This window comes from Amphiprion ocellaris, chromosome 4 (genome assembly GCF_022539595.1).
Source record: "Amphiprion ocellaris isolate individual 3 ecotype Okinawa chromosome 4, ASM2253959v1, whole genome shotgun sequence".
Classification (NCBI taxonomy): domain Eukaryota; kingdom Metazoa; phylum Chordata; class Actinopteri; family Pomacentridae; genus Amphiprion; species Amphiprion ocellaris.
This window is the reverse complement of record NC_072769.1, coordinates 2,758,409-2,783,645: the sequence shown is the minus strand read 5'-3', so window position 1 is coordinate 2,783,645 and position 25,237 is coordinate 2,758,409. Positions and strand designations below refer to the sequence as shown.

At 43.9% G+C, this 25,237-nt stretch overlaps 2 protein-coding genes across 8 annotated transcripts in view; one reads left to right on the top strand and one right to left on the bottom strand.

Moving 5' to 3' along the window:
- Window positions 1–26: 26 nt before the first annotated feature.
- On the top strand, window positions 27–18,198 carry LOC111583309 (phosphofurin acidic cluster sorting protein 1-like). 2 transcript variants are annotated; one of them, XM_035958186.2, is made up of 26 exons: window positions 27–93; window positions 1,389–1,460; window positions 4,501–4,813; window positions 6,298–6,385; window positions 6,717–6,806; window positions 6,892–7,017; window positions 7,781–7,940; window positions 8,128–8,216; window positions 9,228–9,308; window positions 9,455–9,514; window positions 9,707–9,855; window positions 10,103–10,178; window positions 11,157–11,219; window positions 11,305–11,393; window positions 11,551–11,683; window positions 12,376–12,480; window positions 12,633–12,733; window positions 12,817–12,971; window positions 13,456–13,566; window positions 14,645–14,747; window positions 15,660–15,702; window positions 16,346–16,391; window positions 16,469–16,562; window positions 16,724–16,905; window positions 17,294–17,404; window positions 17,784–18,198. In XM_035958186.2, exons 3-26 carry the CDS (start codon window positions 4,626–4,628, stop codon window positions 17,894–17,896), a joined length of 2,556 nt encoding a protein of 851 aa, XP_035814079.2. In that variant the 5' UTR covers window positions 27–93; window positions 1,389–1,460; window positions 4,501–4,625; the 3' UTR covers window positions 17,897–18,198. The 2 variants fall into 2 exon arrangements, with proteins under 2 accessions (XP_035814079.2, XP_035814080.2); XM_035958187.2 differs by lacking the exons at window positions 27–93; window positions 1,389–1,460 and having other exon boundaries at window positions 4,548–4,813; window positions 9,458–9,514.
- Window positions 18,199–18,768: 570 nt separating this feature from the next.
- Window positions 18,769–25,237, bottom strand: part of LOC111583307 (sodium/calcium exchanger 1-like) — a 22,780-nt gene continuing 16,311 nt past the window's right edge. For 3 of the 6 annotated variants that reach the window (XM_023292326.3, XM_023292325.3, XM_035958181.2), the window contains exons 4-11: window positions 25,189–25,209; window positions 25,064–25,081; window positions 24,966–24,980; window positions 23,600–23,668; window positions 22,712–22,839; window positions 21,800–21,899; window positions 21,448–21,720; window positions 18,769–20,599 (exon numbers count right to left, since the gene is read on the bottom strand). In XM_023292326.3, coding sequence (XP_023148094.1) covers window positions 20,223–20,599; window positions 21,448–21,720; window positions 21,800–21,899; window positions 22,712–22,839; window positions 23,600–23,668; window positions 24,966–24,980; window positions 25,064–25,081; window positions 25,189–25,209 — 1,001 coding nt within the window. In that variant the 3' untranslated portion in view covers window positions 18,769–20,222. The remainder of the gene's footprint in view (window positions 20,600–21,447; window positions 21,721–21,799; window positions 21,900–22,711; window positions 22,840–23,599; window positions 23,669–24,965; window positions 24,981–25,063; window positions 25,082–25,188; window positions 25,210–25,237) is intronic. The other 3 variants (XM_035958182.2, XM_035958183.2, XM_035958184.2) reach the window with 3 other exon arrangements.

Here is a 25,237-nt window from a genome sequence, read left to right as displayed (position 1 = left end):
AAACATCTTCCAGGTGCAGTCGGACACCGCCGACTGAGTTCTGGTGATGGGAACCACCAACAGGCCTCAGGAGCTGGACCAAGCTGTTCTCAGGTCAGACACTGGACATCAGAGAAGGTCTGAAATGTTCTGGTGCTGATTTAACCTCTGGAGTCTAGAATCTCTGGAGCCTGAAACCTCTGGAGTCTAAAACCTCTGGAGTCTAGAAGCTCTGGAATCTAAAACCTCTGGAGTCCAGAACCTCTGGAGTCTAAAACCTCTGGAGTCTGACACCTCTGGAGTCTAGAACCTATGGAGTCTCTGGAGTTTTATGTAAATATCAAGAAAACAACAGAACTGTTGGATTTTCAACATTCTGGTGGGTTTGTGAACGCATCACGTCCTGATATCTCATCAGAATCTCTCTTTTTTTTTACCTCCTCTCATTGGAAAACTGTCAAAAAACTATAAAACTGTTTGCTGCAGATCCTCTAGAACCAGAACCTTCCTCCTCCTGGTTCTGGTTCTCCAGGAACAAAACATCCAGAGAGTTTTAGGTTGAACTGCAGGCAGTGTTTCATCAGAGCGAGTGAGAGGAAAACCAATAAAATAAATGCAGCAGAACCAGAGAACAGAGGAGCAGGTTGTTGGAGATCCATCCAGCATGGAGAAACATGTACAGATGATGAGCAGAGTAGAGAGGAAACATGGAGATAGAAAAACATCTACAGGATGAGGAGATAAAACCACCACAAAGAGATGAAAACAGACCAAAAATACCATGATGAAATAAATGTGGCATGGCTCAGAAACGGTGAACAGAGGAGCAGAAAGAAAGTTTTCAGAGGCCGTGAACATGGAATTAATTTTGAAAAGGAAACAAAACAGCACAGAAAACGAAACAACAAAATGCAAAACAACAAAAACAAGACACAAAATGAGTTGTTGAAGATCCATCCAGCATGGTGAAACATCTCCTACAGATGATGAGCAGAGTAGAGAGGAGACATGGAGATAGAGAAACATCTACAGGATGAGGAGTTCATAAGAGCTTCAGGAGAAACCAGCTGGAGGTTCTGGAAGACGTTTCTAGAAACGTCTTCCAGAACCTGGTTCTTCCTGAAGCTCCAATCATCTCCAGGACCTGATGACTGAGAACCTCCTGAACTATGAGGAGACAACATTAGCTCCAGCAGATTAAAGTGATTCTGATGAAATATTAGTTTGAAGCTCAGATTTGGTTCATTTTCCGACTGAACCTCGAGGAACACGTGAGACATTCAAGGACCAGCAGGACGTAGAAATCCTGATGATTCTGTTCTTTTAAGCTTTGGTTTTCCTGCAGTTCTGTTTCTCTGCCTGCAGGTGGCGCCACACCTGAGCTGATTTTCTCTGTTGTTTATCTGCAGGCGGTTTGCTAAACGCGTGTTTGTGGATCTACCTGACCAACAGATGAGTCCGGCCTCCGGGGGGTGCTGCAGGTGAGGAAACGTCTCAGGTTCATGGAGCTGTTTCTGTTTCAGACGCGAGTCAAGCTGCTGGACAACCTGCTGCAGAAACACGGCAACAACCTGACACCCAGAGAGCTCAAACACCTGGCCAGGTAACCAATCAGAGAGCTCAAACACCTGGCCAGGTAACCAATCAGAGAGCTCAAACACCTGGCCGGGTAACCAACCAAAGAGCTGAAACACCTGGCCAGGTAACCAATCAGAGAGCTCAAACACCTGGCCTGGTAACCAGTAATCGGACAGGAAGTAGTATTTTGTCAGTACTTGTGTTTGTGTGACTGAATGCTGAACTCTGATTGGCTCAGAATGACAGACGGATACTCCGGCAGCGACCTCCCCTCATTGGCTAAAGATGCAGCTCTGGGACCAATCAGAGGTGAGATCACTTCCTGGATTTATTACTCTGTTTTAATGAATAACTCTCTTCTCATTGGTTCTTCTTGTGCTTGTGTGTTTGGGCAGAACTTCCTCCAGAACAGGTGAGGAACGTGGACGTGAGTCAGGTGAGTACAGTCTGGATGGAACCAGAACCACAGGAACCTCCATCAGTAGAACCCACTTAGAATGACTAATGCTAACTTTAGCTTGCTAGCTTCGGCTCGTTAACAATTGCTAACTTTGGATAACTTTTGCTTGCTAATTTTAGCTAGCTAACTTTAGCCTGCTAACTTTGACTTGCTAACTTTTGTTTGTTAATTTTGACTAGCTAACTTTGGTTTACTAAAGCTGGTTTGCTAAGTTTGGCTTGATAAGTTTCACTCTAACATTAGCTCACATAGTTTGGCTTGCTAGTTTTGGCTGGTTAACTTTGATTAGCTAATTTTGGCTTGCTAACTTTGGTTCACTAAAACAGGCTTACTAAGTTTCATTTGTTAACATTGACTTGTTAACTTTAGTTTGCTAATTTTCACTTGTGAACTTTATCTTTCAAACTTTGGCTCGTGAACATTAGCTTGCTAAGTTTGGCTTAATAACTTTGGTTTATTAAAACTGGTTTGCTGAGATTGGCTTGCTAAGTGTAGCTTGCTAGCTTTCACTCTCTAACATTAGCTCACTTTAGCTTGCTAATTTTAGCTCGCTAACTTTTGTTTGCTAACTTTGGCTTTCTAACTTTGACTTGCTAACTTTGCCTCGCTAACTTTTGCTTGCTAAGTTTGGCTTACTAATTTTGGTTTCCTGACACTGGTTGGCTGAGTTTGGCTTGCTAAGTTTCACTCAAATATTAGCTTACATACAAGCCAAAGTTATCAAGCAAAATTTAGTGAGTCAAAGTTAGTGAGCCAAAATTAGAGAATGCAAGTTAGCAAGCCAAAGCTAGCAAGCCAAAGTTAGCGAGCCAAAGTTGGCATGCAACAGTTAGCAAGTCAAAGTTAGTGAAAGAAGGAAAAGAATGTGAGGCAGAATGAATCACAGTTACATGGAGTTGAACCACTAAAATAAATCTGTTTGCAGAGAACGAAGGAAAAGTAACATCCAATAATATTCTGAGCTCTCTCTTCTCCAGGTCCGAGACATCAGTTTCTATGACTTCATGGATTCTCTGCAGAAGATCGGGAGCAGCGTCGGTCCTCAGACTCTGGATCTGTTGGTCTGCTGGAGTTTGGAGACATGTCGGCCGGATCAATGTTCTGATCCAGAACCTGAACCAGAACCTAATCCAGAACCTGATCCAGAACCTGAAGAAAGAACCCATTTAAACTGAACGTTCTGATCCAGAACCTTGTTCTATCAAACACCTGAATGAAGACTCCTTCTTACTGGGACTCTGTTTGTAGCTCTGAGGACAGAAAAGTTCTCGACTGAAGTGTCTTCATTCACAGTTTGGATTCAGTGGTTTCCAGGATTGAAATCTTTCACTTCTTCATGTTTTTCTACCTTTAGATCCAGCGTTTCCTGATGTTGTGTTGTTTGTTTTTTCTGAGCAATATCTGGTAGAAGAATTATCTTAAGGACTAATAAAATTTTACTGATTATTTCCAACCATCTGAACTTCTGTTTTTAACTGAAGTTCCAACCATCTCCAGGACCTGATGACTGAGAACCTCCACAGAAGTCTGAGGAGACAACATTAGTTCTATGGAATTAATTTCACACTGTGCGCTCAGGATTGTGACACAAATATAATTCCATATAGTTCAGGTTTAAACATCTGTAATCAAAGCAAAGAGAAACTGTTTAGAAGAATCTAACAGAACAGACAGATGTTGAGTCATTGTTGACATTTTTTAATTCAAATTGAATCATTTTGAACAAACTTTGAGTTTTCTTGGGACTTGTTCAAGGTTATCTGGGACTTCTTTTGGGTCGTTTACAAGATTTAACAGCTTTTGTACAAAATTTGTATCGTTTTGAGTCATTCTGTACTATTTTTAACATGTTTTGAGTAGTCCTGAACAGGTTTCAAGTCATTGTGAACAAATATTTATTTCTAATGGATAAAGTCTGAGTCAGTTAGGATGATTTTTGAGTAATTTAGACACATTTCCAGTCACTGAACACAAGTTACAGTTCATTATCGACAAATTTCAAGTCATTTACTACAATTAAAGTAGTTTTGTACTAATTTCAACTTGTTTTACAAATTATTTTAGACAGATTTTGAGTCATTATCGGCAATTTTTTATTCAAATTGAATCATTTAAAGAATCTAAAATATAAAACATGTTCTGACTTATTTCACACTTTGTTTCCTACATATTTCCAGATGTGTTCATTCATAGTTTGATGCCTTCAGTGAGAATCTACGATGGAAATAGTCATGAAAACAAAGAACAATTAATATGTGTGTGTGTGTGTGTGTGTGTGTGTGTGTGTGTGTGTGTGTGTGTGTGTGTGTGTGTGTGTGTGTGTGTGTGTGTGTGTGTGTGTGTGTGTGTGTGTGTGTGTGTGTGTGTGTGTGTGTGTGTGAGAGATTCTAGTTTCTAAATGATTATATATAAAACATAAATATAGTATTATGTATAAAGAGACCGGAAGTGTATGAATGAACTCTGTGTCTCCACCTGTGCAGGTGAATGTCAGCAAGCCTCTGAAGCTCCTCCTCCCGGCCCTCCCTCCGCCCCGCCCCGCTCTCTGGCTGGCGCTCCGGAGCATCAGCAGCGGGCAGCACAGCGACCTGCCGACTGGGAGGTGACGATGGCGGCGTCTGCGGACAGAGCGGGAGTCCGGGGGGCAGCTCTGCCTCCGAGCCCGGCGGCATCTGCTGCGGAGCCGCCGGCGGATTCCGCCGCTGCGGCCGCAGAGCAGGTCGGAAGAGTCCCGGTACCGATGAACCTGTTCGCCACCTGGGAGATAGACCGGTCCTCCCCGAGTTGCGTGCCCAGGTAAGAGCACCGGAGCTCGCCAGAGCGGAGAGGATGGAGGCGGTGGAGGAGGGCGTGTGTGTGTGTGTGTGTGTGTGTGTGTGTGCGTGTGCGTGTGCGTGTGCGCGTGCGCGTGAGTGCGTGCGTGTGTGTGGGTGAGTGAGACAGAGAGAGAGAGAGACACAAACTAACAACAGAACCTGCTTTTATTTAACATCTTTATTTCAGTAGCTGCAGACAACCTGATCATTAGGGGTATTGATCACTGATTGATCATTGATTGATCACTGATTTTATTCACATTTAAGCTGAGTTCTGCTTCACGTCCTGCTGAAGTTCAAACTGCATCAAAATCAGACTAAAGTTAATCTGGAAGTGAATTCAGAACCAGAACTACAGACGCTGTAGTTTCCAGATGTTCCTGAACGCCTCACCAGTCTGCACCACTGAGACCAACCCTGAGCTCATCTACCTGTAGACAGGTGAGTTCATCTACCTGTAGCTGCAGGTGAACAAACCCTGTAAAGGTCCAACCAGATAGGTGACATTCTGGTGGACAGAGTTCTGTTGTCGTATGGAGCAGCAAAACCTCAGGTGAGAGTGAACAGGTGTTCCTCCTCGCTGATCCTCCACCTGTCGGTCTCCGGGTGGATTAGCGTGTTACCGACCAGTCACAGCTAATCCTCTTAAAGAGATGACAGGAAGCAGCAAAGACTGAACAGCCTGAATGTTCTCTGATGTTCATCACAGGAGGTTCTAGGTAGCTGGTAGTTCTGCTGGCGGTCGGATGGCGCTTCACAGATCCAAGTATCACCATTCAGGTCCAGGTCCAGGTTTAGCTTCAGGTCCAGGTCCAGGGACCGTCAGACAGCTGAAAGCCTGGAGCTTCTGTCTGGTTTCATCTTCAGTTTCTAACTGTTTTATCAGTGATGAAGGAACAGGAATCAGTTCCTCTTCAGATCTTCAATTCTTAAAGTGAACATCAGAGGTTCCTCCTCCATGTTCCTCCTCAGATCACTGCTAGCGCTGTTAGCAGGATTAGCAGGATTAGCTCCTGCTGGCAGGAACCAGGCCTTAAGGAGGTCAAACCTGTGAGCAGGGATCTGGACTTCATGTTCTCCAGAGGACCAATCAGTGGACGGGATGTAGAGATGTTAGGAGGAGGAACGTCCTGGTCTGGTTTCTATGGATGAAGCAGCTAACTGTCAATGAACCAGTCACTGATGATGGATCTGCTGCTTAAATCTGTTACCATGGAGATCTAGCTGTGCAGCATCCGTTACCATGGTGACCAGCAGGTTAAATCAGAGCCTCCTCCCTGATCTCCTCTTTGGATTCAGGTCCTTCAGGTCTTTGAATCTGTTGGACTTTCGAGTAGATGGAGCTTCTACAGCATCTGTGTCTGTGGTGGACCTGGAAACGGTGTCTGACTGGTGGTTGGTGTCTCAGTGTGTCTCTGTGTGTCTCTGTGTGTGTCTCAGTGTGTCTCTGTGTGTGTCCTCCAGACTGTGCAGTCTGACTCTGAAGAAGCTGATGGTCCTCAGAGAGCTGGACAGACAGCTGAGCTCGGTGGTCATCGCCGTGAAGATTCAGGTAAAATAAAGAGTCCAGGATCTGCTCTTTGTTTTTATTTCCTCCTTTAGAAAATAATGTGGATTTAAAAAGATTATTACTATTATTATTACACAACGACAAAAACGAGATGCAAAATGCCCGTTTCTAAAAACATCTTCCAGAACCTCCAGCTGGTTTCTCCTGGAGCTCCAACCATCTCCTCAGTTCTAATAAATAATCAGAAGTCAGATGGTGGACAGTTGTTTAGGTTGCAGGCAGGTTGTTGTTCTGTTCACACTCTGCTGGTTGATCCTGGTCCTGGTCCTGGTTCTGATCCTGGTTCTCATCCTGGTTCTGGTTCTGATCTCAGGGCTCCAAAAGGACTCTGAGGTCCAACGAGTACGTTCTTCCTCCAGACGGCCTGATGGAGACAGACCTGGAGCTCACCTTCTCCTTGCAGGTTCCTGTCAGCTTTTTGTTTCTCATGTAATGTTGTTGTTTATGTTGTTGTTTATTGTGTTGTTGTTTGTTGTTGTTGTCCTCAGTACCCTCACTTCCTGAAGCGGGACTCCAACCGTCTCCACGTGATGCTGCAGAGGAGGAAACGCTACAAGAACCGAACCATCCTTGGCTACAAGACACTGGCGGTGGGCGTCATCGACATGGCCGAGGTGAGGACGGTCCAATCAGATAACACATCCTGTGCTTAGCCCTGCCCACCACCATTCTGATCGGTTCAGAGAAATACCAACAAGTCAGACTGTTTTCTACAGCAGAGCTGCGTAGAACGTTCTGAGTGGAACCCAACATTTAGACTGGTTGAAGCAGGTTTAATCTGGTTTTATCCACATGTAGTCTGGTATTACTGGTTTTAAACTGGTTTAAACTGGTTTTACTCCAGATTTAGGCTGGCATGACTGGTCTTAAACTGGTTTAAACTGGTTTTAAACTGTTTTTAACTGGTTTTACTCCAGATTTGGGTTGGTATGACTGGTCTTAAACTGGTTTTAAACTGGTTTTACTCCAGATTTAGGCTGATTTGGCCGGTTGTAAAGGTTATTTTCAGACAGATTGTCCGACTTTTGTTCTTACTGGTTTTTTAGACTGGTTTAATCTTTCTTCTCTCTGGTCTCCATGGTTCTCTCTCGTTCTTCACGGTGTTCTGGTTCCTCTGGACTTTAGTTGATCCTTCAGAGGAACCAGGAGCAGCTTCAGTCGTGTTCTTTGTGACATTCCGTCCAAAGTGAGAACGGTTTTGTGCTGCAATTGTGCGACTAGATGGAGGACGAACACAACAAAGCGTTGAGACACAAAAACTCTGCAGCTGCAGAAAACAACACAGGCACACAACAGCGGTGTGTGTGTGTGTGTGTGTGTGTGTGCGTGTGTGTGCGTGCGTCTTTGTGTGTCTTTGTGTGTCTTTGTGTGTCTCAGGTGATGCAGCATCCGACAGATGGCGCCCACATCCTCAGTCTCCATAGCAACCTGAAGGATGCTTCTGTGCATGCGGCGGAGCTCAGCATTCAGAGTCTGTTCAGCCAACCAATCGAACATGAGGACACCGGTCACCATGGCAACAAGAGCAAGGCCTCAGGTAGCAGAGCAGACACACAACGAGACACACAACAACACCCAACCACAGACGCATAACTACAGACACACAACACACAACTACAGACAACAACAGACAACACAACTAGTGGTACCTAAAACAGACACAAAACACTGTGTTGACAAGAATCTGTTTCAGCATTGTTGTGTCTGATTGTGTGTCTGCTCAGATCGTTCTCCTGATTTCAACGAGTGGGAGGATGACGACGACAGTTTCTCTTCTGAACAAGACGCAAGTGATGACGCCGTCCCTCCTCAGGTGACTCACACACCTGTCTCACCTGTCTACAGTCTCACCTGTCGCACCTGTCTACAGTCTCACCTGTCTATTGTCTCACCTGTCTACAGTCTCACCTGTCTCTTGACACACAGTTGATGTTAGCTGCTAAAACTCCACATTTTATTCATGACAAACTAACAGTTCTTGTGTTTGCTAATGTGTAGCATGAGTGCTAGCAACAACCTGTTAGCATGACTAACTTTAGCGTGGCTAAAGTAGCAAATGTTTTCTGTTAGCAGCCCGTTAGCAGCCTATTAAAAGCATGCTAGCAGCCTGTTGGCAGCCTGTTAGCAGCATGCTAGCAGCCTGTTGGCAGCCTGTTAGCAGTCTGTTAGCAGCCTGTTAGCAGCATGCCAGCAGCGCATTAGCAACCTGTTAGCAGCATGCTATCAGCCTGTTAGTAGCCTATTAAAAGCATGCTAGCAGCCTGTTGGCAGCCCGTTAGCAGCCTGTTGGCAGCATGCTAGCAGCCTGTTAGCAGCCTGTTGGCAGCCGGTTAGCAGCATGGTAGCAGCCTGTTGGCAGCCTGTTAGCAGCATGCTAGCAGCCTGTTAGCAGCCTGTTGGCAGCATGGTAGCATCCTGCTGGCAGCCTGTTAGCAGCATGGTAGCAGCCTGTTGGCAGCCTGTTAGAAGCATGCTAGCAGCCTGTTAGAAGCATGCTAGCAACCTGTTGGCAGCCTGTTAAAAGCATTCTAGCAGCCTGTTAGCAGCATGCTAGCAGCCTGTTGGCAACATGCTAGCAGCCTGTTGGCAGCCTGTTGGCAGCCTGTTAGCAGCATGCTAGCAGCCTGTTGGCAGCCTGTTTGCAGTCTGTTAGCAGCATGGTAGCAGCCTGTTGGCAGCCTGTTAGAAGCATGCTAGCACCCTGTTGGCAGCTTGTTAGCAGCATGCTAGCAGCCTGTTGGCAGCATGTTTGCAGCCTGTTAGTAGCCTGCTAGCAGCCTGTTAGCAGCCTGTTGGTAGCCTTCTTCCTGTCTGTGCTTCTCAGGACATGTACGATGATGACGATGATGTTCAGGGAAAGACGAAGTCTCACAGGAAGATGATCCGGACGGCCTCCCTGACTCAGGTGAGCTCACCTGTCACACGACATCACACCTGAATGACACAACGTCACAGCTGTCGCACGACGTCACACCTGAACGACACGACGTCACACCTGAACGACACGCTGCTGCTGATCACAAACTTTGTATGTATTTCTTCTCGTTCCAGCAGCCGAACTTCAAGCAGAAGTTTGTGGCTCTGCTGAGGAGATTCAAGGTGTCTGATGAGGTTCGACAAGATACACAACAACTACACAAAAGATACACAACTACACAACAAGATACACAACAACTACACACAAGATACACAGCAACACACAAAAGATACACAATAAGATACACAACTACACATAAGATACACAACAACAACACAGCTGCAGACACACAACCCTGTCCGGTGACTGAGCTGTCGTCCCTCCAGGTCCTGGACTCGGACCCGGTGGGCCACAGTCAGGAGGCGGAGGAGGACCTGGACCTGCTGTACGACAGTCTCGAGGTTTACAGCCCGAGCGACAGCGGAGCCGAGCTGGACGACGACAGCGTCCAGAGCACGCCCAAACCCAAACTCAGGTCGGCCCAACACCTGGACAACACCTGGTTCTGAGTGGCTGCAGGTCAGCTCACTGTGACCTCACAGAGTCCAGAGGATGAGTCAGAAATACACGATAGGAAAGATGGGTCACATGGTCCACACAGTTAGCCATCATTTAGCATCAGTTAGCATAAGTTACCATTGATTAGCATCAATTACCATTGATTAGCATTAAGGTTTCAGAGGTTTTGGAACATTCCATGTTTTGTGTTGTTCTACCTGCAGGCCGTTCTTCGAGGGCGTCTCCCAGTCTGAGGTCACCAATGTCCAGAAGAACCAGCAAAAGGAACCGACAGCTGCAGTGAGTGGACCGATCCGGCCTCAGAACCAATGTTTCATGTTTAAAAAAAAAAAAAATCTGCAAAATTAAACTTCACGGCCAGAAACTGTACAACCTCTATTTGAACTTTCCATAGTCCTTAAACGTAACATTCGACCTCCAGCGCCGTTGAAAAATTAATCTGAGCATGAAAGTTGATAGAAATCATTTTATTTTACGTCTCATTTATAAACTCTCCAAAATAAAGTGATTTTTTTTTCTGTAAAAACAACAACTTCTGAAAATAAAAATGAGACATTTCAACCTTAATTCATCAGAAATTGCCATACTGATGGTTGTTAGCTCTGTTAGCTCTTTATTAAGTAACATTAGCATGTTGATGATTGCTAGCTCTATTAGCTCCTTATTAAGAAACATTAGCATGTTGATGACTATTAGCACTGTTAGCTCCTCAGTGGCTAATATTATCATATTGCTGGTTGTCAACTCTGTTAGCTCCTTGGTGGCTAACATTAGCATATTGCTGGTTGTTGGTATCTCAGTGGCTAATATTAGCATATTAATGATTCTTAGCTCTGTTAGCTTCTCAGTGGCTAAGGTTAGCTTATTGCTGGTTGTAAGCTGCTCAGTGACTAATGTTAGCATATTACTGGCTGTTAGCTCCTCAGTGGCTAATGTTAGCATATTCCTTGTTGTTAGCTCCTCAGTGGCTAATGTTAGCATATTGCTGGTTGTTAACTGCTCAGTGACTAATGTTAGCATATTGCTAGTTGTTAGCTCAGTGGCTATATTTACATGAGTTAAAGGTAAAAGAAGACCTGGTTTTTAGATGTTTCATGATACAGTTGATGAACGGTGTTTGGTGATTTTTTTTTAAGATGACTTGACTTCCTGGTGGTTTGAGATTTCCTGGTTCTTCCTGGTGAATATTCCCGTTAACGCCAGGCTCTGCTGCCTCCTGCTGGCGGCTCTCTGTCACTCCTCTCTACTGTTGTTCAGGCTGCTGAGCTCCAGGGACCCCAAAGCCCCGAAGACGCCCAAGGAGAGGAGGCCGATCCTGGGGTGAGTCAGGGGAGGAGCGGGGCCTCATATGGAGACACACAGAGACACACACACACACACATTCATGCTCTTCTTCTGTCCACAGGAGGTTGAGGAGGATGTTGCCATGACAACAGATGCAGGTCCTGCTGCCAAACTCTGTAAAACTGAGTCCCAGACACACATGTCACCAAGGTATACACACACACACACACACACACACACACACACACACACACACACACACACACACACACACACACACACACACACACACACACGATATACACTACTAACCATAATTTACTCTATAACTCTGTGTGTGTGTGTGTGTGTGTGTGTGTGTGTGCAGTAAGACAGGAGGTTCTAAGTCTTGCCATCCTTGGACCATCTCCCTGAAGGACAGACAGAACTCCAGAGGGATGGACAGAACCAGCAGCATCGACAGCGAGACATCAGCTGACTACAGAACACCTGGTCCACAGGTAGACAGACAGACAGACAGTAAACACTGGTTTAGGTTTTAGACTGGTTTAGATTGGTATGGACTGGTTTTGGACTGGTTTTAGACTGATTTTAGACCAGTATGGACTGGTTTAGACTAGTTTTGGATTGCTTTAGACTGGTTTGGACTGGTTTAGACTGGTTTTAGGCCGGTCTGCACTGGTTTGGACTGGTTTTAAACTGGTTTAGACTGGTTTTAGACTGGTTTTAGGCCTAGCTGGACTGTTTTTAGACTGGTTTAGACTGGTTTTAGGCCGGTCTGGACTGGTTTTAGGCTGGTTTAGACTGGTTTTAGGACGGTCTGGACTGGTTTAGGCTGGTTTCAGACTGGTTTAGACTGGTATTAGGCTGGTCTGGACTGGTTTTAGGCTGGTTTCAGACTGATTTAGACTAGTTTTAGACTGGTTTTAGGCCAGTCTGGACTGGTTTAGGCTGGTTTCAGACTGGTTTAGACTGGTATTAGGCCAGTCTGGACTGGTTTTAGGCTGGTTTCAGACTGATTTAGACTAGTTTTAGACTGGTTTTAGGCCAGTCTGGACTGGTTTAGGCTGGTTTCAGACTGGTTTAGACTGGTTTAGGCTGGTTTTAGACCAGTCTGGACAGGTTTAGACTGGTTTTGGACTGTGTAGTTGCAGATTTAACTGAGCTGCTGCTTGACATGTTTCTCCTTCAGGTGGCCAGAAAGTCGGTCCTGGATCAGCTGAACCACATCCTGTTCTCTGAGGAACACATTCCTGAATCCATCATCCTGGTCAACACCACTAACTGGCAGGGACAGGTCTGTCTGTCTGTCTGTTTGTTTATTGTCTGTCTGTTTGTTTATTGTCTGTCTGTCTGTATGTCTGTTTATTACCTACCTGTCTGTCTGAGTGTGGGTCAGGTGACCAGGTGTCAGGTTTCACTCTGACCTCGCCCCTCCCCCCTCCTCAGTACCTGTCGGAGCTCCTCTTTGATCAGCCAATCGTGTGCACCATCTCTGTCGCCGACGTCCAGGCCGCCTTCAGCGCCATCATCAGCCGCATCCAGAGATTGTAGGGATTTGATTGGCGGGTACTTCCATTCAGTGTGTGTGATGCCTCCAGGTGAGTCTCTGACCTCACATCCTGTCTTGCAGCTGTAACTGTAACTCTCAGACTCCGCCCACGGTGAAAGTGGCGGTGGGCGGCGACCAGACTTACCTGAGCACTGTCCTCTGCTGCTTCGTGGAGCAGCTGGCCAGCAAGACGCCTGATTGGCTGAGCTACGTACGCATCCTGATCATACCTGTTGGTACGCACACGTAGTACTAGAGGGTAAATGTAGCAGTAGAGGGTAAATGTAGTACTAGAGGTTAAATGTAGTATTAGAGGATAAATGTAGTATTAGAGGCTAAATGTAGTGTTAGAGGGTAAATGTAGTACTAGAGGGTAAATGTAGTATTAGAGGGTAAATGTAGTATTAGAGGGTAAATGTAGTATTAGAGGGTAAATGTAGTACTAGAGGGTAAATGTAGTGTTAGAGGGTAAATGTCGTGCAGAATAAATGTCAACCAGGGCTGGTCTGGAACTGGCTTCAGACTAGTTAGAACTGGTTTTCTACTGTTTCTAGACTGGTTCGGACTGGTTTTATACTGGTTCTGTCTGATTTTAAACTGGTTCTGGCTGGTTTTAAACTGGTTCTGACTGGTTTTAGACTGGTTTTAGACTAGTTCTGACTGGTTTTAGACTGGTTCTGGCTAATTCTAGACTGGTTCTGGTGCTCTGTGGTTCTGCAGGACTCCATCCTCTGGCTAAGTACGTGTCTTCTCTGGACGGGAGGTTCTGCAGCCTGTTCATGGACACCAGCTGGAGGGAGCTGTTTGGGCGTGTGGAGCCTCCTCCTCTGGGTATGAAGCTGCTGACAGAGAACAGCAGGAGGAACATACAACTTTAGTTACAGAACACCTACATTAAGGTAGAAAGTTCTTCAAGACTAAAAACAAAAGAACAACAGAACATCATGAAGAAAGAGAGAGAACCCTGATGTCTTCTGGCTGTAGGACTCCAGAAACCAAAGAAGAGCTGAGTTTCTCTGATTATTTATTCTACAACACTGTTTTTAAAAATGGAAAAATAAAATGATTTTTAAGAAATCTGAGAATCTTAACCTCAAATTTCGCTGCTGATTGAGAAATAAAACCTGGAACGTTCTTCTCAGATGTATAGCTTAGGATCGATCCAACAATTCTTCAGCTTTTTGATGAAGAAAAATGTATCCATTAAATTTTTAATGGATGAATTAATCCATTGATTTAATAAAATTATTAAATTTAGTGAATTAAATTAATTTAATCAATTTAAATAAATTTAATAAATTGAAATACATTTTAAAATTTATATAAATTTAACGAATTTAACACATTTTAAAATTAATTTTAATTTTATTTATTTAAAAATATTTTTAAGTTAAAAAATAGCTGTTTATTTAAAATTGATTTAAAAATCAATTTAATTTAACGAATTAAAGTTAATAAATTTATTAAATTAAATTAATTTATTCAATTAATAGATAAATTAATCCCTTACTGAATAAATTAATACATTTATTAAATTAATGTATTCAATTAATGGATAAATGAATCCATTAATTTAATAAATTAATTAAATTTAATACATTTTAAAATGTATTTCCATTTTATTTATTTAGAAATTATTTTTATTGTTTATTTAAAATATATTTAAAATATATTAATTTAATACATTTAATTTTGTAAATGTAATAATTTTATCCACTAAAAAGCTTTGTGATGAATAATTGCTGTAATTTTGGTGTTTTTATTTTGAAAACGGCATCTCTTAAAAGTGACATTTAATTTCATCTGAACAGTTTCATTAACTTGGTACAGCTGTTCCTCCTCACGTTCTCCAGGTAAAGCTCGTTATGCTTCCAAACCTGTGGTCCTCAGGTGTGTTTCTCTCTGACAGATCCTGTGGGCGTGGCCAGCCGGGTGTCTCAGTACCTGTCTGGAGCTGCCGTGTCTCACCTGTGTCCCATCTCCGAGGCCATGCTCACCTGCAAACACAAGAGGTACGAGGGAAACACCACTCTTTTACTGAATAATTCTACTTTTCCACCTTAAGAAAAATAAAGCTCAAAACTGAAAGTAAACAATGTTAGCTAAAACATGTTTAAAGTCCAGAATAATACAATTTCTACAGTTTCATTTATCAGATGCTTTTATCCTTCTGTGGTTTTGTGTCTTGTTTTTATCATTTTGTGTCTCATTTTATCACGAAATACAAAGACAAGACACAAAACAACAAAAAGCAAGAGACAAAATGACAAAAACGAGACACACTGACAAAAACAAGACACAAAATGACAAAAATGAGACACAAAACGACAAGGAGACACAAGATGACAGAAACGAGATAGAAAACGACAAAAATGAGACATATAATTACAAAAATAAGACAAGAAATGACAAAAGTGAGACACAAAACAACAAAAACAAGACATAAAACAACAAACACAATACACAAAATGACAGAAACGTCATCACCAGGTTCTGCTAACGTGTTGTGGGAAATGTTCCATGTATAATAATTATTACTTAAAATATTATCTCGATTAAAAAAATGTTCCCACTATTACAGAGACATGAATGAAAAAATAAAACCAAAAAAATGAGATTTAAATTAGATTCTAACTGTTTTATTAGAGATTCAGTTTGGTCATCAGGGGGTTGGACAAGAGAAAAATCACATTTTAGGGGAACTCCAGACTTATTTGGGATTTTAAAAATATTTTCAAACAGTCTTTTCTCCTACTTTTTTAGATTTGGTCTCAGGATAAGAACATTTACACAACTACTGCATGTTTTGGTTTTAAAACATGGATTATTGGATGTAAAATGTCCTCCAGCTCTGGAATTATCAGTGAACATCTGTCAGATCTGAGCAGAACCTCTGACTCAATGTTCTCTGTGGTTCTCTGCAGCCCTGATGATGATTCCTGCCAGAAGTTTGTTCCTTTCATTGGGGTGAGAATCAGCTGATCCTTGTTGCCGTGGGAACAGCAGCTTCCTGCAGCAGCATTTCAGACTGAACTGTGTGTGTGTGTGTGTGTGTGTGTGTGTGTGTGTGTGTGTGTGTGTGTGTGTGTGTGTGTGTGTGTGTGTGTGTGTGTGTGTGTGTGTGTGTGTGTGTGTGTGTGTGTGTGTGTGTGTGGGTGGGTGGGTGGGTGGGTGTGTGTACGTGCACGTGCGCGCGTGTGTGCGCGTGCGTGCGTGTGCGTGCGTGTGCGTGTGTGTGTGTGTGTGTGTGTGAATACCTGACATTTCTGTCAGAGATTACCTGTCTGGTCAGCTTGACTATTGGACACCTAGCCTTACCTGGTCCTTAAAGTCAGGTTCGACCAGAACGTAGCTCTAGCCAAAGTGTCAACAGAGGATGTGTTCCTGGAAGTCTGGGTCAGAAACACTATGACTCCCTCTAGGACCCTGGGGAAGACATGTCCCCATTTTACACATTGTTGTTATAAGTCCTGATATGTCCTAAAAACGTCTCTCTCTCTCTCTCTCTCTCTCTCTCTCTCTCTCTCTCTCTCTCTCTCTCTCTCTCTCTCTCTCTCTGTCTCTCTCTCTCTCTCTCTCTCTCTCTCTCTGTGTGTGTGTGTGTCGTCAGCTGGTGAAGGTCGGCATCGTGGAGCAGAACTTCCTGTCCACCTCAGGTACTCACCTGTCCACACCTGTCTGTCTGTCTGCTTCCTGTCTGTCTCTCTCTGAACGTGCTGCATCTCCTCCACAGTGGACTCTGATGACATCATCCTGGGATCTCCTCCCTCCCAATCAGGAGCTCCTATCAGCATCACCTCCACGCCTCCCCCCTCCCCCTCCATCAGGTAGCAATCACAGTCTCTCACCTGTCCTCACCTGGAAGAAACTCCAAACAGTTTGTCCGTTTTCTGCTCCCAGTTTATTCAGATTTTAAACTCTGAACTAATGTTGTTGTCCTCTTGTCTGTGCTCTTGTCTGTCCTGCTGTCTGTCCTCCTGTCATCCAGCTGTCCAGCGGAGGTGATGGGGCTGCAGGTGGACTACTGGAGCAGTCAGGGAGGAGGAGGAAGCAGGAAGGAGGCGGCGATGAAGAACACACTGAAGAGCAACTTCCGCTGCCTGCAGGTGTCGAGGCTCAGTGGAGGAGAACTGAGTATGACGGTGGTGACCAAGGAGAAGAACAAGAAAGGTGATGATGGTGATGATGATGGTGATGATGATGAAGGTGGTGATGATGATGGTGATGATGATGAAGATGATGGTGATGGTGATGAACATGATGGTGATGATGATGATGAAGGTGATGATGATGATGATGGTGATGATGGTGATGGTGATGATGGTGATGGTGGTGATGGTGATGGTGGTGATGGTGATGATGGTGATGGTGATGGTGATGGTGGTGATGATGATGGTGGTGATGGTGATGGTGGTGATGATAGTGATGATGATGATAATGGTCATGATGGTGATGATGATGGTGGTGGTGGTGATGTTTATGATGGTGGTGATGGTGATGATGGTGATGGAGATGATGATGGTGATGATGGTGATGATGATGAAGGTCTGTGTGTCAGTCATCTTCCTCAGCAAGAAGACTAAGGAGAAGGAGGCAGAGTCAAGGAGTCAGCAGATCGAAGGAATCAGCAGGTTGATCTGTACCTCCAAACACCAACACACACTTAGAGGTAACCACACATTAACTACACACACACTAACTCTGACTCTTTAACTCTTTGACTCTCTAATTCTTTGACTCTTTAACTCTTTGACTCACTAATTCTTTGACTCTAACTCTGACTCTTAAACCCTTTGACTGTAACTTTCTTAAACTCTTTGACTCTCTTTAATTCTTTGACTCTCTAACTCTGACTTGTTAACTCATTGACTCTCTAACTCTGACTCTTCACCTCTTTGACTCTTTCACTCTTTGACTCCTTAACTCTTTGACTCTTTAACTCATTGACTCTCTAACTCTGACTCTTTAACTCTTTGACTCTCTCAGACTCTTTGACTCTCTAACTCATTGACTCTCTAACTGACTCTCTAACTCTTTGACTCTTTCAGTGTCGATAGACGGCGTTGAGTGGAACGATGTTAAGTTTTTCCAGCTTGCTGCTCAGTGGCCAACTCACGTCAAACACTTTCCTGTTGGGATCTTCGGCTACAACAAACCCTGAACCTCAACCTGAACATCCTCCTCACCTGGACCACTTCCCTGTTAGCTCCTCCTCCTCACCTGGACCACTTCCCTGTTAGCTCTTCCTCCTCCTCACGCTGGTATACCTTCTATCTTGTTGGAGCAGAAGTATTTCTGGTCCTTTTTGTATTCTGGATATTTCTGAGATCCTGTAAATCCTGTACAGAGCTTCTTGTCTGTTTCTCTAACGAGCTTAATGCTGCTTTATGTCTGTGAAATAGTCAAGTTTGTTGGATTTGATGGTTCATGATTTATCTTCATTTTTAAAGTTATGTGGAGCCATTTCCATAGCAACAAGTCTTTTAACTCACACCTTTAAAAGTGCAGCTTAGTTAGAGGATGTAAAAACAACCACAACGAGACACAAAACAAGCACAAAGAGACAAAACAAGCACAAAGAGACACAAAACAAGCACAAAGAGACACAAAGCAATCACAAAGAGACATACAATGACCACAAAGAGGCACAAAATGAAGGATTTTTATCTATTTTTCAGGCAGACATAAACTACAGCTCATTCAGTGTCAGATATTGAGAATGCTGATTAGCACAAACACTACATTACCCATGATCCTTAGCTGCCGTTCCTTTGAAGAAGTCTCTGTTAGTCTGTGCATCACTTAATCCAACATGAACAGATCCAACAGCTCAGCCATTAACTACAGATCGTTGTGTTTGTGTTTAAGACGTAGTTGTGTGAGATCTGTGAAAACCTGTAGGACATTTGTTTCTTCTCTTCGGCTCTCTGACGTTCATCTGTTACAGAATATAAAAGCTGGTGGCTGAAAACTAAACGTTTGGTTTCCTGTGGACCAATCAGAGCAGAGAAAGACTGACAAACACTGAGGACGACACGTCACACTGCACTTTAATAGTTGAAGGAAAAACACTATATTCTGTGTTTACATCATCCAAACACCCAATCAGATCACAGAACATCATTTTATCCACACCTCTTACTCCTCCACCAGCGTCTGTGGTAAAGAGTCAAAACACCTCAGACGGCCTCGATTCGTTCTCAAATCTAGAATTCAAACTCGGTGCAGATACGACCGATGGCTGCGGTCAGAAGTGCTGCAGGTTCTCAGAAATTCTCCTGCTGTGGTTCCAGGTCCACACACTGAAATCAGAGCGCTGTACACAGCTGGAAGGTTCAGGTGAAGGGTTTATATTACAGATAAACAGGATAGTCGAGACTCTGGTGCTCAGCAACTAGAGAACAGTCCAGAGAACACCAGAATGAGGGTTCTACTAGAACTTGTAGAACCCCACTGAAGATGTTTAGAAGCTGTCAGAACCGGAAGTACCACACAGATGGAATATTTCAGAGTCAAGAACAAGCTATCACCACAGCTTTCCAACAACTGTTAAGAACCTTTTAGAACCCTCAATCATCAATTTAAATCTTAAGTGAAAATACAGGAACTCAGCAGAACATTACAGGTTCATCCAGGCTCAGAGAAAACCTTTAGAAATCCACCTACTCTCAGGAACCTGTTAGACATTTTAGACAGGAACCTCAGAGAACCACGAGTTCATGTAAAGAAGCTGACACATTATGTAGGAACCAACCAGAGCCTTCAGAAATCCATCCACTGTCAGGAACTTCTTAGAACCTTTATTCATTGATCCAAAATCTAAGACTCTTAGAAAACCCATGAAAGATGTTTAGAACCTGTTAGACCTTTAAAGACCTCAAACAATGATACAATTTGGACATTTAGAAAAACTCCAGCTGTCAGAAGATTCACCAGGAGTTCATCTGAGCTTTACAGAACTTCAGAAACCTGCCAGAACCAGTATGTTTTGATCACAGTCAGGAACCTAGAACCTAGTAGAGCCTCTGGACTCAGCAGAGGCAGGAACCTTAGAGAACCAACTGAAGTCTTTAGAAATCCATCAGCTTTCAGGAATCTGTTAGAACCCTTACATGTCAATCTAAAACTTAAAAAACTTCAGGAACTCAGCAGAACCAGTTTATCCAAACCCACAGAAAACCTCTGGAAACCCATCAGGACCATAAAGAAGCTGCAGAGCTCTTCAGGAATCTCTGAAACCTTTAGAAAAGATCAAAAATGTTTAGAACCTTTTAAAGAACCTAAAATAACTACATAGTCCATCAGGACATTTACGTGACCGTGTTAGAAACCTGTCATCAGAACCTTTAGGGATCACCAAGTGTCAGACCCTGTTACAACCTTTAGACTAAAACACATAATAGGAACCTGTTGATACATGCAGGAACCTAATCCACCACAACCAATCAGAATCCATTAGAGCCTCTAGGGTGGTCCGAAGCAGAATGCTAGAAGCCCTCTATGTGGCAGTAGGCCTCCAGCGAGGAGAAGATGATGTACATTAACCACAGGCTGAAGAACAGGCAGGTGGTCAGGATCTTGGGCACCCGGGGTCCTCCGAGCTCCCCGCCAATCTCGGGACGGCGGCGGTAGATGAGGACAGCGATGCAGATGAAGGCGAAGATGGTGAAGAGAGTGACGGAGAAGGCCAGCGTGCCCGGGTCCACCTTGAACTCTTCACCCTGGATGTAGTGGTAGATGGCGGCAATGGACCAGGCCACACCTATACCCAGGAAGACGTTGACGGCGTTACTTCCTGTCACGTTGCCGATGGAGGCGTCAGCATATTGGTCCTGGATGGCTGCCACCTTACTGGCAAAGGTGTCTGTCAGAGAGAAGACGATACGATGAAGACCAGACTTACTGATTGTGTTCGTCCTCCTCACAGTTGACCCTGATGATGTCACTGTGATGTCATCAGGGTGATTTCAATGAGCGCTCAAAGACAACAGACATGAATTCTATAAACTAGGGATGTGGAGAAGTCTGACGACTAGTTTTAAAGACTTGGAACTAGTTGTAAAAGTTCAGAACTACTAAAGGTCTGAAGGCTAATTGTAGAAATCTGGAGCTAGTTGTAAAGGTCAGACTGCTAGTTGTAAAGTTCATAGGTGTAGTTGAAAAGGTCTGCAACCCTGTGTAGATGTCTGGAACCAGTTCTGAAGGTCCTAAGACTAGTTGTAGATGTCTAGAACCAGGTAAAGAGACCAGGAACCAGTAAAGGTCTGAGGACTAGTTGTAAAGTTCATGAGTGTAATTGTAAAGGTTAGCAACCCTTTGTAGATGTATGGAACTAGTTGTGAAGGCCCTAAGACTAGATGTCTAGAACTAGATAAAGAGACTTAGGACTGGTAAATGTCTGAGGACTAGTTGCAAAGGTCAGATTACCAGTGTTAAAGTTCTTGGGAGTAGTTGTAAAGGTCTGCGACAGAACAAATGTACTGCTGTGACACTCAAAATCTCCACAGAGACAGAATCAGAATCAGCTTTAATGGCCAAATACATACACAACATACAAGGAATTTCGGTTTCGGCTGTTGGTGTCACCTTAGGAATATGGAAGAAAATAATAAAAATAAAGAAACCATAGAAAGAAGAACAAGGAGGAAAAAAATAGTATTTATAAAATCAAATGTAACACAATATATACAGTGAGCTGGGTTTGGGTCAGACCTGGTACTGAAGTGCCCAAAGCAACAAACACCACCGCAGTGACGGAGTCTTTGAGGCCGACGGTGCAACCAAAATGTGACGCCAGGTCTCCAATCACCGCCGTCAGGATCCCGATGATGGAGATGGAGACGACGAAGCAGGCCCAGCCGTTCCAGTAGTCAGTGGGAGGAACGAAGGCAAACAGAAGCTTCCAGAAGATGGTGAGGAAGTGCATGACGTAGTCAAAACAGGAGGGCACCTTCTCCTCACCACATTCATCATCGTCATCGTCACCTGGAGAGCAGAAAGCCAGGAGTCAACACCACTGACAGCTCAGCAGAGGTTTACCTATAGGCTGGTTCAGGGCTGCTACCGGAGCTGACGGTGATGGCCTCCACAAACTGCTCCCTCCAGCTGTTGGTCCCGATCAGCAGAGCCAGGTTGGTCTTCTTGATGAGCTTATCCACTGTGCTCTGAAACGCAACCAACCACAGAAAACAAGTTCAACCACCTGCTGACCAGATGACCAATCACCTCTGGTCACCTGACCGATGAAGGATCACTGACAGTTTTCAGGCTGATCCCTCTGGAAAATGGTTTGACTATAAAAAGAACGAGAAAAAAACTCAGACTGCATCCACACCAACACGTTTTCATTTCAACACAATCTCCAGACAAATGATTTAGCTCCATTTCAGAAATCATCTCTGTCTGTACCAACATGCCAAAACTACGTCCTGAGACCTCTACAACTAGTCCAACTCTACAACTAGTCCAACTCTACAACTAGTCCCACAACTCTACAACTAGTCCAATAACTCTACAACTAGTCCAACTCTACAACTAGTCCCAGAATTCTACAACTAGTCCCAGACCTCTACAACTAGTCCCATAACTCTTTAACTAGTCCCAGACCTCTACAACCAATCCAACTCTACAACTAGTCCCATAACTCTACAACTAGTCCCATAACTCTACAACTAGTCCCAGACCTGTACAACTAGTCCCAGACCTGTACAACTAGTCCCAGAACTCTACAACTAGTCCCAGACCTGTACAACTAGTCCCAGAACTCTACAACTAGTCCCAGACCTCTACAACTAGTGGACTAGTTGACTAGACTACAACTAGTCCCAGACCTCTACAACTAGTCCAACTCTACAACTAGTCCAACTCTACAACTAGTCCCAGACCTCTACAAGAAGTCCCAGACCTCTACAACTAGTCCCAGCACTCTACAACTAGTCCCAGAATTCTACAACTATACACTACAAAGACTTCCTACCTTGAACTCGTAGGATTCCTCGATGATGACCTCCAGTTTGATGTGCTCTCCCAGCGTCGGTCGGCCCATCTCGGCGATCCGACGCTCCTCCTCCTCCTTCTTGGTCAGCACCTCCTCAGCTCCGTCTCCTGAAGGACAGTTTGGGTACTGTTAGCTTCAGGGTCAACAGGAAAATGTAGGAAAAGGAATCGGCACAGTAACAGATGGACTGCAGGACGCATGGATGGTAGATAATAGTGGACAAACTGAAGGACCGACAAACTGAACCATCTGAACTTGGAGCAGCTTCTGGCTGTGTTTTACTTTACTTCTGTCTCATTTTAACTCACTGTGGTTCATTGTTCAATCTAGAGTCCTGCAGCTCTGTGGAAATAGAACAACACGAAGAAGCCTGGAGAACCAGAACCTCCTGGTTCTGGTTCTCCTGGACTGACTCAGCTGAGACCAACAGGGGAACATTCAGAGAGTTTCAGGTTGAACTGCAGGCGGTGTTTCCACAGAGAGACTGAGAGGAAAACCAATCAAATAAATGCAGCAGAAACAGAGAACAGAGGAGCAAATTGTTGGAAACCCATCCAGCATGGAGAAACATCTACAGATGATGAGCAGAGTAGAGAGGAAACGTCTGGAAACATGGAGGTAGAAATACATCTACAGGATGAGTAGATGAGACACAAAGTGACATAAGGCAATATGACAAAAGCAACACACAAAACAACAAAGAACAGGTACAAACTAATATCAACAAGACAGAACACGACCAAAACGAGACAGAAAACAACAAAAGGAGAACCAAAACAAAATAAGACACAAAACAACAAAACAAGACACAAAATGACCAAAACAAGACACAAAACAACCAAGACACAAAATGAGTTTTAGCAGCACCTGTGATGCTGATGAAGGTGGATGTGGCAGGATGCTCTCGTCCCTGAACCTTCCTGTAGACGTCTCTACCTGAACAGGTGAACACAAAGTGAAAGCAGAAGCATCACAGAGCTAAAACCAGCAGCAACATGCATGCTGGGAGTTGAAGTTAACGAAGGTTTCACATAGTTTCGACTTCCTGTTGGAGCGGCAGATGTTTGGAGAGTTTAGTGTTGATCCAGTCAGAAGAGCAGCCATGTTTCCATGAACGGATTTTTAATTATTTCTGTCCAAACCTAAAACAACCTAAATCTGATGTGAAACAACCAAAATTAAATGTAAACTAACACAAAAACGTGATGCAAAACAACCAGAAAGACATAAAATGACCAAAACATGATGGTCTCTAAAGCTTTTTTAGCAGTTAGCAAAACAGCTGGTTCAGTTTCTGTTTCTCTATTAATTACAGCCATGTATAAACAGGCTCTAGCGCCACCTTCTGACCACTGAGTTAATTTATCTCAAAGCAGCTAAAGGAAACAGAATAATTCTTGTTTTCTCTTCCTACATCTGTTTTAGTGGCGGTTCAGAGCCGCCTCATCTGACGGCATTCTGGGAACACAGCTGCTGTCTGGACTGGACTGAATGTTACAGCAGGAACCAGATGTTTCCAGATGTTCTCAGGGTGGACAGAACATCACAGACAGGCTCTCAGTTCTTCTGATCATTTCACACCAGTGCAGTAAACATGAGGCAGCAGCAGGTCAGCTTAGCTTAGCTTAGCATAAAGACTGGAAACTGGTGGAAACAGCTAGCACGACTCTGTCCAGCAGCGAACACAAAATAACCAAAACGAGACAGAAAACCAGACAGAAAAGACAGAAAATTACCAAAGCTAGACACAAATTACAAAAATGAGACACAAATTGACAAAAACGAGACACAAAACTACAAAAACAAGACACAAATAACAAAAACGAGACACAAAATGACAAAAACCAGACATAAAATGACGAAAACAAGACACAAAATGACCAAAACGAGACACAAAACGACAAAAACTAGACACAAAATGACAAAAACTAGACACAAACGACAAAAAACAGACACAAAATGGGACACACAGCTGTGAAGCTCTGAGGAACATGCTGTCATTTTGTTTGATCTGGACAGAACCTCAGCTGTACATTCTGCTGGAAACTGTGACTTCACTGAGACCTGAAGGGTCGGTTTGGGAGGTTTTTACGAGGTGTTTTTTAGTGATAAATGAGTCGGTTGAGAAGCTCCATGGCGACATTAAAGCGCTGCTTCACTGCGATCAAACATGTTGTTGCTTTAAGCATCGGAACACTGAAAGCAACATCTGGACCTGCAGGAGGCGTCTTACCGCACAGCTGTTTGTCTATCAGAGAGTCAGATAGAAAGCATCAGTTAGATCCAGCAGGGAAAGCTCCAGAGCAATGGAGCTGCGAGAAGGTCTCCTACCTGTCTTCACGAATCCACCTGGTGGGTCAGAACACAGAGAAGTCAGGGGTTTGGTTTTATGATCAAACATTCTGCAGATAAATCAGGAAGCTGAAGACACACAAGAGGAGGTTAAAGTAGCTCACCGGCTTCTTGAAGCAACACAGCTGAAGAAGACAAACAGACAAGAAGCAG